Source organism: Histoplasma capsulatum, genomic scaffold (genome assembly GCF_000149585.1).
Source record: "Histoplasma capsulatum NAm1 scaffold_4 genomic scaffold, whole genome shotgun sequence".
NCBI lineage: Eukaryota > Fungi > Ascomycota > Eurotiomycetes > Onygenales > Ajellomycetaceae > Histoplasma > Histoplasma mississippiense.
In genome coordinates, this window is record NW_001813979.1 from 2,337,209 (window position 1) to 2,353,965 (window position 16,757).

A 16,757-nucleotide genomic window follows, 5' to 3' on the forward strand; every position below is an offset into this window, starting at 1 on the left:
CCCGAATAGCACCGAGATGCATGCTGGAGTCCCCCAGGGACTGTCTCCGATTGGACACGGATAACCATAGACATTATGAGCATTACGCAAGACCTAGTGATGATCAGGTATGAATAAAGGGCCACTCGATACTTAAATTAAGAGAAAAAAAAAAAAAAAATTTTGTTTCCCATTCCCTCCGATATTTGACTCTAACAAATTTTACAGAGCGCTTTCACTCCCTCACTTTCTCCCGCGATGACCCCCTTAGAACAACAGTTCTGCATTCCAGAATACACTGTCCCTGGCGAATACTTTACACCTCTTACGTCGCCAGCTCTAGAAGCTCGAAATTCCAATGGCAATGGGTATATTTTCAATGGCACCACATCCCACACTCCCGATATGGGCTTTATATCCTCGCCTGTAGAAATGGCCAATCAGCTTCCCATTACCTCTGTTCCCTCGTCTCCAGGAACGTCGCGCAAACAGCGGGCAAAGTCGTCCTTTTCAAATCGAGCTGGTTCACGTCTAGCTCGTCAATCTCCGTCAGTCCGTCCTCTTAGCCGCCGAAAACCCAGCACATCCGGGCCATCTGCCGATAGTGGCATTTTTGCGAACCATGACAAGAGCTCGAGTCGACCATCAGTGAAACAAATCGATGGATATCGCCATACAGGAAGTACGGAAAGTTCCGGACAGGATTCTGTTTCCCCAGAGCCCTTATCAGAGCCATTGATGCCACCGCCTGCACTTCCCCGATCGGCAAAATCCCCGTGCATAGGAACGCAAGACTCTAGATCGGAAGCAATATCCCGCGAGGCCGCAACTCCTGCTACTCTGATGAATTTGCAGCGCCAATCCCAGCCTACGCCGCAAAACTCCAAGAACCAATTCTCAAGAAGCGGAGGCCTCACTGTCAATGAATATCCTGATGAGACGATGGAAGATATGTCGTTACCCGAAGCCGCATCCTCGAATTCTGAACTCGCTACCGCGTCATCCGGGATAATAGTGACGAGCGGTGAAACAACCCCAAAAATCGTAGCAGAACAGACGCTAAGGTTGAAACCAGCCAACAATGGATCTTCAGAACGTCCATATATCACCTCCGTCACCCCAAGCCCTCAAATCAACGCTATGGCATCTCCAACTGGGCCAGTCGGTCTCAAGCGGACGGATTCGAAACTGAATGGCAGGGTGTCCAAGAAGCGACAAAGTGTTAGCTCCTCGCAGGTTAGCCCGGCATTGCGGCCGAAAATTAGTCCCAGCATTCAACCTTTAATTCATGGCGATGGTAAGTATCCTCCTGCGGTGGCTATTTCCGTTTCTTTCCCTGCCTGTATATGAGCCTAACATCTAACTGACTTCTCAACCGTAGTGGGCATCAACACGGAAACATCAGTTCTTTACCTCGCCTCGAAATCCAATTACCAACATATCCTCGAGGGTACTCTTCTCCCAGGTGTCTCTTATCCTAACGCATTGGCCGAAAACCTGAGTTCCAAACGGACGAATCATAAACTAGCCGAACAGGGTCGCCGAAATCGCATCAATACCGCGCTCAAAGAGATCGAAAGCTTACTGCCACCGTCACTAATACGAGAGAGGGAAAAAGCAGACAAGGTCGGCATTGATGGAGGCGATGGGGCCACCAGCAAATCATCAGATAGACCAAGTTCAACTCAAACTATCAGCAAGGCAAGCACCGTTGAAATGGCAATTGTTTACATCAAGTCGCTACAACAGGAGATCTCGGAAATCAAGGAGAAACTGCAAGCTGCGGAGTCAAAACTGCTAGAGAGCTCGAATAAGGGTGGTGGGAGTCCGCGAGAAACTGATGAAAAAAGCATAGTAAAAGTTGCCCCGAATGCTGCTGTCGCTTGAGCTCTAAGGACCCTGGTCTCATCAACCTCTGTCGAACATATTTTTCTCCCGACGGCCATTATCTATCGATCTACGCATCTCGCGCGCTCTTCGCATTCCCCCTTATCTCTACCCGGAATCATACTAGTACTCGCCATTTTGTCTATTTTATTTTCAGTTGTTTCTTTTTATTTACCTGCTATTTCCTTCCTGTTTATATATATTCTTTTCACATGTTAATGGGGTCCGGGTTTTGCAGATTCTAGATTGATGAAAACCAGAATCAGCTATTGATAGCCAAACCTTGGTTATTTTGACCTCTTTGGCTAATTTCTATCGTCACTATTCCTGATCTCTCCCCCGACCACCCTCCCAAACAGAAAAAAACCCCAATTTTCTATATACATATTGTCGAGAAGAACAAAAGCACAGTTCGTCTTAGTTTTTGCGGATGGAGGTGGCATTATTATTTTATTATTTCCTTTGATACAAGTTCATGCTGAGGTGGGCTATACTGGGCGGCTATCTTCGTTTTGAAAATATGTTTTTCTCAAGTTTTTCCGCAAATTTTTGCCTTTGTTGCTGTTCATTTTCCTTCGTATATTCCTGGGTCCATATTTCACTTCTCTTATAACATACCGTGACAAATTTATAACTACCTATAGAGACTTGATTATAATACAACTTGTTGGATTTCCGATGCTTTCTGTTTTAATTTTCCACATCTCCTTGGAAAATCTTGCTGTCCATATACTTGCTTGAGGGTAAGTACAGGTGAAATAGTTTAGATCACAATCTCTCTTGTACTTGTGTCTCCTAGATATGTGTTTCTGCAATTTTTCATCTGACTTTGCTACTGCAGCTTCTCCTTAAACCACTCTTTAACGTACAATAACACTCAAATTCAATGCTGTCACCCAACATTTCAATTCACTGATAACAAGAACTCTGGATACATCTTATTCTTTTCTCAAAGCAAATTCATGTCCACTTTGGGGAGAACAGATTCAATATCCCCAGCCATCCGGAAATTTAGGATATTCAATTGACTCTTGCATCGATGGACCAGAGCTCTGAAATGGATTGTGTCTGGCCTACCTTTTACTGATGCTCGCTATTGTTGAACCTCGAGGGGTATATATTAATATACGTATTTAGTTTTGCTCTATTGGGGAAGTCTTCCTCCTCCATTGCACTATTTAACTTCATATATAAGTTAGCGAAGTAAATGTCACTGAGATTGCTATAGTATATCACAAAGTCATTACCAATTGATATAGCACCCCTCCCCTACTCATTGTTGCCACAATGCATGTGTATTAAATAGGCTATACCTATTCACTCCCTTCGCTACCCCCGACAGCCTCTCCTTTTTGACACCCCAAGGAGGCCTAGACAACCAAAATACCCATCCTTAATGGCCAGTGAGTGAATACAGTAAGATACAAAGCTACACTTGAGGGAGGCTGGGGAACAAAAAGAGTCACTGTCGCCTGGCATCGATGAAGGTTGCGTTTTGCCGTTGACTGCCATTTCTACCAGAGGCCCCCGCCCCGCCTCAACCCCCTCCCCTTTCTCTATACTCTTGCCTTATCCCCTAACTGGCTGAACACAAACACCAAGTACACACCGAAGAGTATAACAGATATCTAAACAACGGGTTTGACATGCGATATCGCCAACACTGACTTCCAATCTCGTTAAAATCCCTTCATTCTTGTCTTCCCACATCATACAAACCATACAACAACTTCCACCCTTCCAGCAGCATGATACAGGAACCAAAACGTGTCCAGCCGCTTGATATGCGCCCTGACTCTTCCAAAGATAGTGAACTGCTGCAGCAGGCCAGGGAAAGGCGTGACCGTATCGTAGCCGTGTATTCTAAGATTTATGGCATTGCCAAGTTCGTTTTCATCATCTTGATGGCGTACGGTGTGGAGGTAAGTCACGCCATCTACCCCTTTACGAGAGCAGAAGATGCATGAAACATATCAAGAACTAACATCCTGATGTTCTTGCTCTGGACTAACTTTCATCCTCAGCTTGACGATGCGCACAGTGGCATAAAATTCCACATCGAGCAGGTCGAGGACCAGATGGCTCAGGATTCCAACGCGCAGCTCCTCCAGACCATCGAAGATCTGTTCTATGCACTCTATGCACGACTGAACATCGAAATCACCAACGTGCAACTCTCTGAGAGCTTCCGACGGGACAACGATGGTGGAACGACGCGAATGGGCCAGAACAACTATCGATCCGTATCTTCTGCTGGGCAATACCTCCCAGGACCAAGCAACGTCAGCATGATCTTCCAGGCCTGCAAACGGCTGCTGACGTCAGAGGATATCTGCAACATTCTCGATCAAGAGCTCATTTGCATGAAACAGGCCTCTTACGTCCAGAATGCGGTTGAGGCTTTTGTTGCCAACGACAGCGACGGATACTGTCACCGAGATGACGTGCTGGAGTATCGCAGACATGTCGAAATGATAGTCTTTGACCCCAATTCACCCTTCGCAAGGGAGCTGATCGGTCTGAATCCCATTTATAAAGAAGCACCATGCATGGTGCTTGCCATGCTGTCAGAGAAGTATCTCGGGTTCCAAAGGCCCGCGGACAGGAACGATGATAGCAGCAATATCCACTACGAGTACGCCGCGGTAGAAATGGCAAGACCAACTCCAATCCCGCCTCCAACAGCAATAATCGCAATCAGCCGCCAAAACAGCGTCGCTTCCTCCAGCACCTCCTCCTCCGCCTCATCGGCCGCAACACTCTCGATGCACCGCCTGCTCCCCGAACGGCGCCGCACCGAAGCAAACCGCGAAGCAGCCTACGCCATGCTCAACGGCATCTCCGTCGGCGAGTACAGACGCACCGAGGGAAAACGCGCATTGCGCCAGTACGTCCGGGACCAGCTCTGCATCTGCTTCGGTTACTGTTCCTGCGCGCGCAAATGCACTCTCAAGTTCGCCCGCACGTGCCCATGCAGTGCGCGGATGAGCGTTCTATGCGATGTCGAAGTTGCTGGGCAGTATTATGGCCCGCCATGGTTGGACGAAGAAGGGCTTGCGCAGGGGCAGGGGCATCGCGAGCAGCAGGCTGTAGTGATAATGGACCCTACGGAGAACTTCTCGAGACGGTGTGCGCAGTTGGGCTGCGCGTTATTTGCGGGGTTATGCAGTGTTAGGAAAGGGGTGGTGTTGAGTTTTTTTGAAGTGTATATGGAAGTTAAGGCTGGTGCGGAGGTTTTTCATCAGGAGGCTCTAGCGTATCGGGAGATTATGGGGGTGGTGTAGGGAGAGGTGAATGGTTTAGTCTGTGACCAAGGAAGGGGATTTTCTTTGTCTATTTTATTTTATTCCATTCTTCTCCCTCCTGTTTTCAACACTGTGCAATGCGAGAAAGAAATGGGGACGCTCCAATACGCATAGGGAAGGACAGTTGTGTGCAGGATGGAGATTTGCGATTATGATGTAAGTGCCCGGAACTATTCTTTTTCCAGTGTATTTGATTTTCTGGTAATTTAATTTCACGATTTATGATGGAGATATTGGGATGAGGGTTGGGAATTGAACTGAAGGAAAGCAGGCAGAGGTTTGACATGGACGTTGTTTTCAATAAATTAGTCGTCGTCAAGCAGCTCGGGGGATTTAAAATACCAGCTCTTGCTTCCATTAAAATTTCCTTTCTCTCTCTCTCCCCCCACCTCTCTCTCTCTCTGTGTGTGTGGTATAACTGCCAGTGCGTATGCTGGAGTTGATCAATGTCAAATCGCCAGTTTGGGGCTGTATTTTTATTTATCGTCAAATAGGAAATGCTGTGATACACTTGTGAACAGAGAAGTGTTGTCAGGCTGCAGTTATTGTGGAGGACAGATTTGATTTTTTCCAAGCCACCCTGAAAATCAGTCGCAAAAAACCATCAATATAGCAAAATTTCCATGTATTATTAAAATGATTGATATCATCACAAACTTTTATAAATCATTCTTTTATCATTGTATTATTTTAGAAGATACGCTTCTGTTGGCCCTAGGCTGCCTATCACGGACTAAATAGCGCACCGCACATATATAAATGCCTCAGCTGCCGACATGCTAATACACATCCATATGGTTCCACCATGACAATTATAGAAAACTCTTAAGTAGCTACAGTGGCAGAAGTAGTATTTAGTGACATATGAAGCGATAAAAAATCAATCAACTACCGGGTAGTAAATTGAATATCTAGCTATTATTATGACCTAGGGAAGATATACAAGTACAAAAACTTCAATATACTAGGAATCAATATCACGAAAGAGACACAAAACAAAGAAGCTGAAAAAAAAAAAAAAAAAAAAAAAAAAAAAGAGAAGAAGAAGAACAGGAAAAGCAACGAACAGTAAAACCACACTCAATAAGTAAAACAACAAAACAAGTTCCCTTAACAATGCATCATTCCAAGTACAGACTCAACCAGCTGGCTGCCATGACTTCCTTCCATAGCCGAGTCAAGCGTCGGCCGGGATCACCCACTCCGGGGTGGTTTACGCGTGGGCCAGATGGTTATAACTCTGAGAGTCTGTCTGTATATGAGCATGGCGATTTCTGTCCCGTTCTGCTGGGTGATGTGAAGGGTGGACAGGATTTGCTTCAAAGCGGAGACACGATCTCCTTCAAAATTGTCGCCAAGCTGGGCTACGGCTCCTTCTCGACTGTCTGGCTGGCCAAAAATGTGTATGTCTCGCACTGAAATTTCTCACACTTAAGTACAGTACCCGTGACAATACTGAAATGAGGATTCTCAAAAAGCTAGGAAAGTTGCGCGCTGCATTCTTCTACAAACATATCAACAATCTCGAATATCTATGTCTAGCCATGGATCCTGTAGGGTCAAGTCTACACGACCGAGAGAACAGCGAAATCCCCTTTCCATCAAACATATCTACAGTAACGACCTTTATAAGCTGTCTGGTGAATCGAGTGTTAACTCTTCATCAGTTGGGCATCCATCATGGGGGTGAGTGCGTTGGCATTACATGGGAGACTTACACGGGCCGCGCGAATATTGACTTTTTTTTTTTAATATAGATATAACTAGCAAGAATGTTGTTCTAGGACTGCATAAGGATGCCTTTCACTTCTGAGGCCCTCCACAATTCGTTCATGTGCGACTGCAACGTGGATATTTTTTACATCGGTGAAAAGGGGGAAGCGCCAAGTTTACCCCCAAATTTGCCGAAGTATATTGTTCAACATGAGGAGATTGGGCTGTTGACAGATAAAGAAGATATGTCCAAAGTAGACCTCATCGACTTTGGCTTATGTACGTTTTTCTTCTGATGATCCATGTGTGCAATACAAAACTTATATAATCGCAACTTTTGAGGAGCCGACAAAGATGAAGGTCTGGGGAACCAAATACTACCAGGCGCCTGAGAATGAAGAAGGACGGTGTGCGTCCGCAGAGTCAGATTTCTGGAGTTTAGGCTGCGTGGTAAGTTGCTGGCTTCGGTCTCGCAATCTATGCCCAGCAAGTATTGATCTATGCTCCCTATAGCTTCTTTACGGTCTAGCCGGCGAGAATTTCTTCGAAGAATATGATCAGCGTGATTACTTGAGTGTGTAGTATCAATCACATGTCTTCATTGATTGTATGTGCTAATCCAACTTAGATCATGATGATGATGGTCAACTCCTCCTGATTGATGATCATCTAAGTGAAAATCGTTGCTTAGGAAAAAACATTAGTTTCAGGATGTTGATCGGAGACATTATTCACCATCTCCTTCAGAAGGATCCCTCTAAACGCGATCCCGATACTGTAAGAGATCTCCTGCGAAAACTCGAAAGTGGCGATTACGGTTATGACAGTGGGAGCTCTCAAGATGGGTCCTGTGATGGGAACGAGACTTAGACCATTATACTGCGTGTCAACAGTTTCCCAGATCTGACATGCTTTTTGCTATCAGCTTTCTATTTATAGATAAGTTGACCCACAGCAACTACTTGTTTTCTTTGATCTTAGGTACGTTTCCTATTAGTGGATGTGCACTATATTTCCGCTAATACATTTTCCCCTCCTCTCAAGTTGTGTCTGGATGTTTCGGTGACTGTATGAATATCAATAATTCCTAATCAAAAATGACCCAACTACACAAATCCATATTTCCCTGAGATCTAAAATGTCTGCTCTGCAACTAGTCTTCACATGGCCGGCCCATTGTCGCCATTCCTTTACATTTCCCGCCGACAGCATCAAATTCCACTACAATTGTTGCAAGAGTTGACATCTTTTCCATCCCCTTGGCGCCTGTAGGTCGATCTCGACAAATGCTATATGATGCGTCCTGCTGGTCCTTAAGGCGCTTTATAACAGATTTGGTCGTTAAGGGTAAATTCGCGTTGATGTCCTTCTGGGTCAACTCTGTTATTCTCACAAGGCGTGTGAAGGAGTTGGATGTTGGATGATTGTATATTGGACCATCTGAGAAAGACTGGGGGAAATTCACATGATTGGTGCGCGCAACAAAGGACTTCGTCCACTTTTTTCATTTGGCGCTGGGGTCAGATGACGCCTGCTCTGAAGATGACGGCGGAAGGGGAGTGGTCATGGAAATTCCTCGCAGTGAGATCTCAATGTCGGCAAATTTACCTATGGACATTTTGACTGATGGCGGAATGCGCATGCAGTTTGTGAACGAGGCAAGCCTTGTGGGCAAAATTGGTATGAACTCGCATGGGTTTGGGTTATGCGACAACGCATTGCGGGCGGGAGCAAAGACTACTGACAGACTACCGACGCATATCATGCCGCGTTGGCTCCTCCAGTACACAAAAAGCTTCGATCAAGCGCTCCAGGTGATTCAGGAATATGGCTGTGCTTGCACTTGCAATTATATTCTGAGTGATAGTAAGATGATCATCCCGTCCTGCAGTTCTTCGATTCATTACCGGTTCTGGGCCAGGGTTAACATTGAGCCATCTGCTGACAACTGCGCAAGTCCTGTGCATCTATCAGTGATCAACGGTGGTTTGTTTACCCGCGAGTCCTCGTAATATTTTAGTGAAATTTCGCTACGGATATTGAGGGTGAGAATGTCGCCTTGGTCCAGGCCCTGCTCCATCCGCAATGCTCTGGATCTCGGTAAGGATTTCAGGATAGGGCTTCTGTAGGGTCGGGATAAAAGTTGTTGAATGTTGCTTTGCCTCTTCTCAACTCAGTCCAGCTGTTTCATAAAAGAAAACCGCGTATGCTCTGATGTTGTCAATTTGTTTTTTTTTTGGCCTGTTGACCATGCTGGAATCCAATTTCGTACGAGGAACACGGGGCCAGTTATCTGCGGCAATCAAAATCGAATATGGCATGGGCTATAGATATGCCGTGGAAGGCTACTGGGCTCGATAACTATCTATCGGTGTGTCAAGCTAGCACTCCGCTCTACAACTCCTCCATGACATCATCTGGGTGAACTTCACAAGCTCGCTTTTGCTGTGGTTCTGCTGCATCAGATCACGGTCTCCTTTCTGTATGGACATCAAAAAATGATCTTGAAGGTCATCTACCATTATTTTGCCAGAGGAAACATTTATACTGCTTAGAGGTTTGTTGTTCTTATGTTCAGGCGCTGACTTTGAACCAACAAAGAGAAGCTTTTTATCCAATGCGGCAATGCCTCTTGAAGAATATCCTTGTCTTATTTTTCATATTACTACTCTTGGCCATTCCAAGCAAGCCTTTTAGCCTTAAGCACATAAGGACCTCAAGATATAACAGGAGTAGTTCTAATAGGGTATTTTTACATGAGGTAATGAGGGAGAGAGTGTGTACTTGGCACGATTAATTCCACTTCTGAATAACTATCAAATATGAAGTTCTTCTTAGCTTCTCTTTGACTAACGTAATCAACCACTCAACGCCCGTCTACACTCAACGCCCACCCAATCCTCATTTTTTCATCCATCTTCAAACACCCACAAGATGCACCACGAGGCAGTTATATTGTCCGCGATTGATGATTTGAATGCCCAATTGGTTCCTAATTACACTGTGACCGCTGAGAAATATGGAATCAGTCGTTATACACTCTCACGGCGCTATAGAGGTGTTCAAACGTCAAGAAAGGAAGCAACCTCTATCCACCGCAAAATCCTCACAAATTCGCAAGAAAATCGACTCCTTTTTCATATCAATCGATTGGCAGATCGCGGTTTCCCTTGTACGCCCCAAATCCTTCATAATCTTGTTGTTGAGATATTAAAAGAACCTATTGGAGCCAACTGGGTGGCAAGGTTCTGTCAACGCCACAAGGATGTAATCAAGTCAGTTTACCTGCGAAATATCGACCAAAAACGCAAGATTGCGGACAATTCTACATACTTTAAGCATTATTTTGATCTTGTATATATTGCTTTTCTCTACTGCTTTTCTTACTTTTATCTTGCTAATTTATTGTTGATTTGCAGCTACAGGAAAAGATCACTAAATACAATATTGAACCTGGGAATATCTACAACTTCGATGAAAAAGGATTCCTATTGGGCTTCATCCACACCCTCAAGCGTATTGTATCAATTAATGCGCTCAAATCCGGCCGTACAATAGGTGCCAGCCAGGATGGCTGCCGCGAATTCATTACACTGCTTGCCTCAATTTGCGCCGATGGAACCTCACTCCCACCTGCTCTCATATATCAAGGGGAATCAAGGGATATGCAAGATACTTGGCTGGAAGATTTTGATAGCAAAAAGGATCAGGTCTACTTTGCTGCTTCAGAGAATGGATGGAGCAATGATGAATATGGGTTAATGTGGTTAAAGAAGATCTTTGAACCTCATACAAAAAAGAAAGCAGGGCGTGGATACAGGCTTCTTATATTAGATGGCCACTCATCCCATGTTAATATGGCATTCATCAATTACGCGGCTCAGCATAAGATTTTACTTGCTGTCTTTCCTCCCCACTCTACACACCGATTACAACCGCTAGATGTTGGGATATTTGGACCATTGAGCAAATCATATTCTAAGCATTTGAATGAGCGAATGAGAACCGGTATGGGATTTGTACGCACTACAAAGAGGTCTTTTTGGCAGCTATTTGATGCTGCTTGGAAGGAATCAGTTACATCCTCAAATATTATATCCGCGTTCGCTGCGGTTGGCCTACATCCATTTGATCCAGAACAGGTTCTTAAAAAGCTTGCAATACGCCCTTGCACCCCCCCAGACGCGCAATATCGACCCAGAAATCAGGAAAGAAGACGTCGCAAGCGTGGCAGGGCAATGGGGTTGCTAGATTCTTCAAATCCGTCATTGGCACAGTTCTTTTCACCGGCAAAGGTGCAGAGCATCCGCGAGCAGATGACTGCCGCAGAGGCCGCCAAAAAGGATGAACAGGCTCGTAAGGAGGATGCCAAGTTGCAACACGCTATTCTTAAGGAGCAGAAGGAGACAGATATCATGTTACAGCGAATGGAGCGGGAGGCAGCTCGCCAGGCAGCTAAGGAGCAAAAGGAGATGGATAAGGCCGCAAGAGCCGCTCAACGGCAGATTGACAGGGAGCTTAGGGATGCAAAGAAGGCCCAAGAGCAAAAGGAAAAGGAAGAACGAGCTGCTGCGCGGCAGCAATCGCGGTTGGGGGGGGGCCAGGTTCGGGGGTCCAAAAATCACCTTCCTAATCGGGAAATCAGACCCTCGATTTCGCAAAGAGTGGCTAAATCGCGTTTTCAGAGCTCTGCCAGGTTGCCCGCGGGTCCGCCGCCGGGGGGTCCGGATGATATTGCAACCCCTACGGATTTGACCGCTGCCTGCTCATTGAATCTGCCTCCACCCAAGATTTCGCGTTCCGGGCGAGTTATTAAGCCCAACAAACATCTTTTGAATTAGCTATATATTTTTATATGTAATTTTCTATATATATTTTCATCATATAATATATCATATTAAAATCTAATTGCGTTGTTGAGATATTAATGAAAAGATTTCATTGTAGTGGTGGCAAAATAGCGGGCGTTGAGTGTAGACGGGCGTTGAGTGGTTGATTACGTTACCTCCTATTGGTTTGTCATCAGAAACTTTGAATCTGATCTTCAGGTCTTGCAGTTCCAAGAGTGCATTGACACTGTCACAATCTTCTTTTATTTTTCAAGAGCAGTATTACTCAACAATTCTGCAGATTCAATATTTTACACCGTGAAGTTTTAAGCATTCCATGCTCTGCTGTGGAAAGAAGAATAGACTTTGTGAAAACTGAGTCTATTGTCTGTTCTGTTATGTCTGCAGACATGCTGAATGTGCTGGGGTGAGATCTGAATTGGAAGCAGATTCTCAGGTTATGTGTTTTGATTGCAAAGACAGCAAGCTTTGCACAGAACTTGTTTCTGGAGGCATCAATCACATAACTCAGTGATTTTCTGATGAAGACTGTGAAGTTTCAGTTGCTGGATCTCCCAACATACTCCGCATTTGATTTTCTGGAAGTCTTCTCATCTTTGCCCAGAACTGCGGTTGCTTGGAAACCTTGTCCATATTCCTTCCACCTTGCTTGATTAATTTTACAATTTGCTTTAATGGCGCATTTGCCGGTGTAGCATACGGGTTGGATGATTCATGATATTCCACTGAGATGAGATATTCTTGAATATGCATAACCAGTTACTCACGAACAAGCAAATACATAGTCATCTGCCTCCAATAGCCCCTTCACCATGTTGCATTCCAACAAGCCTCTTATACCCATCGTCGTGATATCTCCATGGCAGTGTGAGCAGCCACCAGCGTGCTGGTGGAGTGTTGTTTTGTCCCATATGACGCAGCATCCAATCGATAGTTACACTATCATTTCAACAATGGAACAAATTCTGCGACGGTTGATTTGAAGAATCTCATGGCAGGAAATGAGCGCCCTTTTATATCCAAGCCGCGACATTGTTGGCGGCGACAATGAGAAGTGAAAGAGCTTAGAGTAAGGGAGAAATTGGTGCCCTCAACATCCATTAAGTAGTAAAATTAGAACAGACTGGTATAGAAATAGGAAGGCTCCGCATTTTTTTTTTTTTTTTTTTTTTTTTTTTTTCAGAAGAGAGAGCAGCACTGAGGATCAGAAGCACATATTGGCCAGCATAGAGACTCTCTAAAGCAAGTGAACTGCAACCAGCCGCCTGGGATACACTCAAGGTTGACTAGTTAGTAGTCCTCGATCCGGAGAGGAAAATAACCGGCCCACACCATTCATATCATTTTGAAAGATTGGGAAGAGTTGGGGTTTTGAAGGCAAGGGACCACACAGTTCCGGGACGCGTTGAACACTGAATATCCAGCTTCCCATCTTTCAATCAAGGGATTGATGGATAAGAGTTTCATACAACCCTTAAAGGGCAATTTCTCGAGTGATAGGCTCCAAAGGACAGAAATGGGCCTGGGATTTGAGCAGATCCTTATGCCGCAAGGCCAAAAGCATTGTTCAGTCGGAAAATAGTATTATCGATTTATTATCGATTGGGTGTCTCTATTGCATTCTGTGGGGTTGGACAGGAGTCGTTTTTAATTTTAGTTGGCGGGTAGGACGCGGCGCTTAGAAAGTATTGTAAACTTCAACACACTGAGATACGAAACTCTATCTTTTCTTGCCTGTCCAGCAAAGTACCAGACTGCAGTCAAGAAGCATTCTATTCTGGTTATAACTAAGAAAGAGGCAGTAGAATTTTATCCGCTGTAGATTGGGCAGCTTTCATTCCAAGTTCAAGCATAAACGTTTCTTTAGCAGAGGCGAAACATTCACATCCTGTATGATTACATTAGCAATTCAAGAGAACCAGGAATAATGATGCATGGCCAGTTAGTTTGTGAGGTCTCTCGCACTCATAGTTGTTGGCTAAGCGTTGGTGTGGTTCAGCTAAATATAACTATGCAATGTAGGTGTTTCTTGCTGACACCATGTATTTATGTAGCCTGGCCTTTGTGATATCGCCCTCCATCCCGTCCCACTCAGCAGCACCGGCTTAAGAGACACTCTACCCCGCTGCAACCATTCCAAATATCTTCCCCCTCTTCTTCCTATCTCTTTCCGATAATCAATAATTTCCAGGATGTACTGACCGGTCTTCCTCCGCGCGGCCAAGCGAGGAAAATCCTCTTCCGTTGGCATGATCCTCAATCTCTCCCCCCTCAAGCCTTCCTCTTGCTCCGCTATATGTTCATCCAAATCCCCCTCCAAGCGGCAAACAGCATGCCTCTTCCGTCGTGGTATAGCCACCTATAGAGCTACAGCACCCACCTATGGCATCGCAACTCCTCTTCCTGAAAGTGGCCCCCTCCATCACGCCGGCAGTTTTCCCTTTCACTTCGAAACTGGCTATGCCCTGTGTCCCAAAAGACATTCTCGGCCATTCCCGCCCCCCTTCGTATCAAACCCGTCCACGTCTTTCTCCGACCCCTTGACAACTCACTTCCGAAGCCAGGATAGACGCTTGTCTGTAGGTGGACAATTGATCAGGGGCCTGACGAACGGCGACGATGCAGTTATTGTATCGGACAATTACCTAGGCGTGAATGACGGTGTAGGAGCTTGGGCTACCAGGCCGCAAGGCCATGCAGCGTAAGAGAAAAAATTCAGGTCCCTTTTTCTGTAGCCAGGAAAAAAAGGAGAAGCGCGTAGCTGAATCTTAGCTTTTGCTATTTCTATATACCTTCCAGGCTGTGGTCCAGGCTTATCCTTCATTTCTGGGCCTTGGAGGTGGAGCGGAACGTGAACGGGGACTCCACTCCAGATAACGTCTCCTATCTACAACGCGCCTATGAACAAACTGTCGAGGCGACTTCGACTCCGAACGAGTGGCTGGGCACAACAACTTCCACCACAGCCGTGCTACACTATACCATAAACTCTGGCACACCCACTCCCATGCTCTACGTAACGACTCTGGGCGATTGCCAACTGCTCGTCATCCGGCCAAGCGAACAACGAGTCATATTCAAAACGGAGGGTCAGTGGCATTGGTTTGACTGTCCCATGCAGCTGGGCACGAACAGCGTAGACACGCCCAAGGAAAACGCGCAATCAGCACAGATCGAGTTGCAGGAGAAAGACCTCGTCCTGGCGGTGTCCGATGGCGTCGTCGATAATTTGTGGGAACATGAAGTTCTGAAGGTGGTGCTGGATAGTTTGGATGAATGGGATTCTGGCAAGAAAGATGATGATATGTTTTCTCATCGCGCTCCCGATGGAGGCGGTGCGATTGTCTATGCTGCTCGAAAACTTCTCCAGGCTGCGAAAGATATCGCGCAGGATCCTTTTGCAGAAAGTCCGTACATGGAGAAAGCTATAGAAGAGGGTTTGACTATTGAAGGGGGTATGTCGTTATCCATCCCAGTCTCCCTTTTCACCCCGGACCATGAACAACATTTGAGAGTTTACCTGTTGCTGAGAAATATTCTAGGCAAGATGGACGATATCAGCGTGGTTATTGGGAGGTGTATGAAACAAAAAAAATGAATGATCCCAGCGGTGTATCGAATTATGAGATACACAAGCAGACGCTACTATTAGTGGCGTGAGGGAAAGACGGAGGTGCCAGCCCAGGTTTTTTCACAAAAAGACGTTAGTTCACCATCTCCACTCCCCACGACCGATGGTTATTCCCCAATCAGTACAGCACAATAGCTCTTTCGAACTCTGATTCTCGGTAATTTCAAGCCTATCGCCTTGGACACCGTTTTCTTGCTGACTTCTGCGTACATTGGTGGCAGGCTATAAAGGACGTTGTGCAACAAGCACCTCGAATACAACGGCTAGCTAATAGGACAACCAGATATGTTGCCTCAGTTGGCCGTTTGCTTCGAGTAATCCAATTAACCAAAAACGCCATCAAACAACGTCAATTACAAAAAAGACAAATGTATACATAACGGCACTATCCAACATGACCTTGAACCTTCCCTAATGCGTATTTTCACTTCGACGATGAGATCGATTAAATGAGATATCCTAGGGGAACATAACTTTCCCCCATCGAGTTTAGTATTAGACTTTCCCCCCACCGTGATGATTTTCACTATTATGATTAATTTTTCCGAAGACTTATGTATGTGTTGGGTTCTCTTTGGGTTGTACTGTACATACATATTTTGTTGGCCCAGTGAATGACGATATGAAATCTGGCATTGATGAACAAAGAAAACTCCCCAATATATTCTTATGTACTTGAAAAAACAGATCTTGGTTTATTTTCCTGTACAATACGTATCTCAATGTTTGTTGGGAAAGCCCTCTTTGTTTACGAGCGTGCTTCGCTCACCACGCTCGCGTTGGCACTTGAATGCATCTAGATGAGGTGACATTCCAACCTCGGCGTCCGCGTCTGCCTCTGCGTCTGCCTCTGGCACCGGCTGTTTCGTAACTACAAACTTCATATGTAGGGCATGTATGTAGATGTGTCTAAGGATGGTCTTCGTTTGAAAGACAGCTTCCAATATTCACATTTTGGAGGTTTTAGTTTAATTCAACTGCTTCTGTATGAATTCAGTTTTTCATGCCTATTGCTCCTGCATAATATTGCCCAGGCCAGACTTGCGTTTGCCTTTGGGATTCCACACTCGTCTATCCTTAAATAATTAGCCTTGTTGTAGATAGCATGCTGTTTCCCGCAGAACATATACTTGTCTGTTGAGTAGTCCAGAGGAAGGTCCAGAAGTGGCTAGTGCAGATTTAAACTCTACACTAACCTTAATTCAGCCAATTATACTTCTTGGCATCAAATATTTCCGAGTTTGGAAAGAATTCAGAAACCGCTGGGCGATGTGTTTGGACATTTCGCCTCTATTTTCTTGTTCTCCAGAATTCCAAACTTCCTATAAGCGGAGATTGAACCGCATCGATGAGGGCAAAACGGTCAAAGAAGTACCGCAAGCTTATGCAACA

At 45.3% G+C, this 16,757-nt stretch overlaps 6 protein-coding genes across 6 annotated transcripts; 5 read left to right on the plus strand and 1 right to left on the minus strand.

Annotated features, from left to right (window-relative positions):
* Window positions 1–20: 20 nt before the first annotated feature.
* On the plus strand, window positions 21–1,866 carry HCAG_04695 (predicted protein; the record flags this gene model as incomplete). The annotated part of the gene is made up of 3 exons (XM_001540805.1): window positions 21–107; window positions 208–1,276; window positions 1,361–1,866. 3 exons carry the CDS (start codon window positions 21–23, stop codon window positions 1,864–1,866), a joined length of 1,662 nt encoding a protein of 553 aa, XP_001540855.1.
* A 1,748-nt stretch (window positions 1,867–3,614) lies between these two features.
* HCAG_04696 (predicted protein) lies at window positions 3,615–5,150 on the plus strand (the record flags this gene model as incomplete). The annotated part of the gene is made up of 2 exons (XM_001540806.1): window positions 3,615–3,788; window positions 3,891–5,150. 2 exons carry the CDS (start codon window positions 3,615–3,617, stop codon window positions 5,148–5,150), a joined length of 1,434 nt encoding a protein of 477 aa, XP_001540856.1.
* Window positions 5,151–6,326: 1,176 nt separating this feature from the next.
* HCAG_04697 (predicted protein) lies at window positions 6,327–8,896 on the plus strand (the record flags this gene model as incomplete). Its single annotated transcript, XM_001540807.1, has 9 exons — window positions 6,327–6,574; window positions 6,839–6,857; window positions 6,956–7,163; window positions 7,414–7,458; window positions 7,513–7,734; window positions 7,824–7,865; window positions 8,157–8,299; window positions 8,372–8,750; window positions 8,859–8,896. 9 exons carry the CDS (start codon window positions 6,327–6,329, stop codon window positions 8,894–8,896), a joined length of 1,344 nt encoding a protein of 447 aa, XP_001540857.1.
* Window positions 8,897–9,818: 922 nt separating this feature from the next.
* HCAG_04698 (predicted protein) lies at window positions 9,819–11,880 on the plus strand (the record flags this gene model as incomplete). The annotated part of the gene is made up of 4 exons (XM_001540808.1): window positions 9,819–10,238; window positions 10,304–11,488; window positions 11,581–11,606; window positions 11,832–11,880. The coding sequence occupies 4 exons, from the start codon at window positions 9,819–9,821 to the stop codon at window positions 11,878–11,880; spliced, it is 1,680 nt and encodes a 559-aa protein (XP_001540858.1).
* A 348-nt stretch (window positions 11,881–12,228) lies between these two features.
* HCAG_04699 (predicted protein) lies at window positions 12,229–12,548 on the minus strand (the record flags this gene model as incomplete). The annotated part of the gene is made up of 3 exons (XM_001540809.1): window positions 12,229–12,262; window positions 12,298–12,378; window positions 12,502–12,548. The coding sequence occupies 3 exons, from the start codon at window positions 12,546–12,548 to the stop codon at window positions 12,229–12,231; spliced, it is 162 nt and encodes a 53-aa protein (XP_001540859.1).
* Window positions 12,549–13,983: 1,435 nt separating this feature from the next.
* Window positions 13,984–15,386, plus strand: HCAG_04700 (conserved hypothetical protein; the record flags this gene model as incomplete). The annotated part of the gene is made up of 4 exons (XM_001540810.1): window positions 13,984–14,435; window positions 14,534–15,189; window positions 15,277–15,312; window positions 15,343–15,386. 4 exons carry the CDS (start codon window positions 13,984–13,986, stop codon window positions 15,384–15,386), a joined length of 1,188 nt encoding a protein of 395 aa, XP_001540860.1.
* Window positions 15,387–16,757: the final 1,371 nt, after the last annotated feature.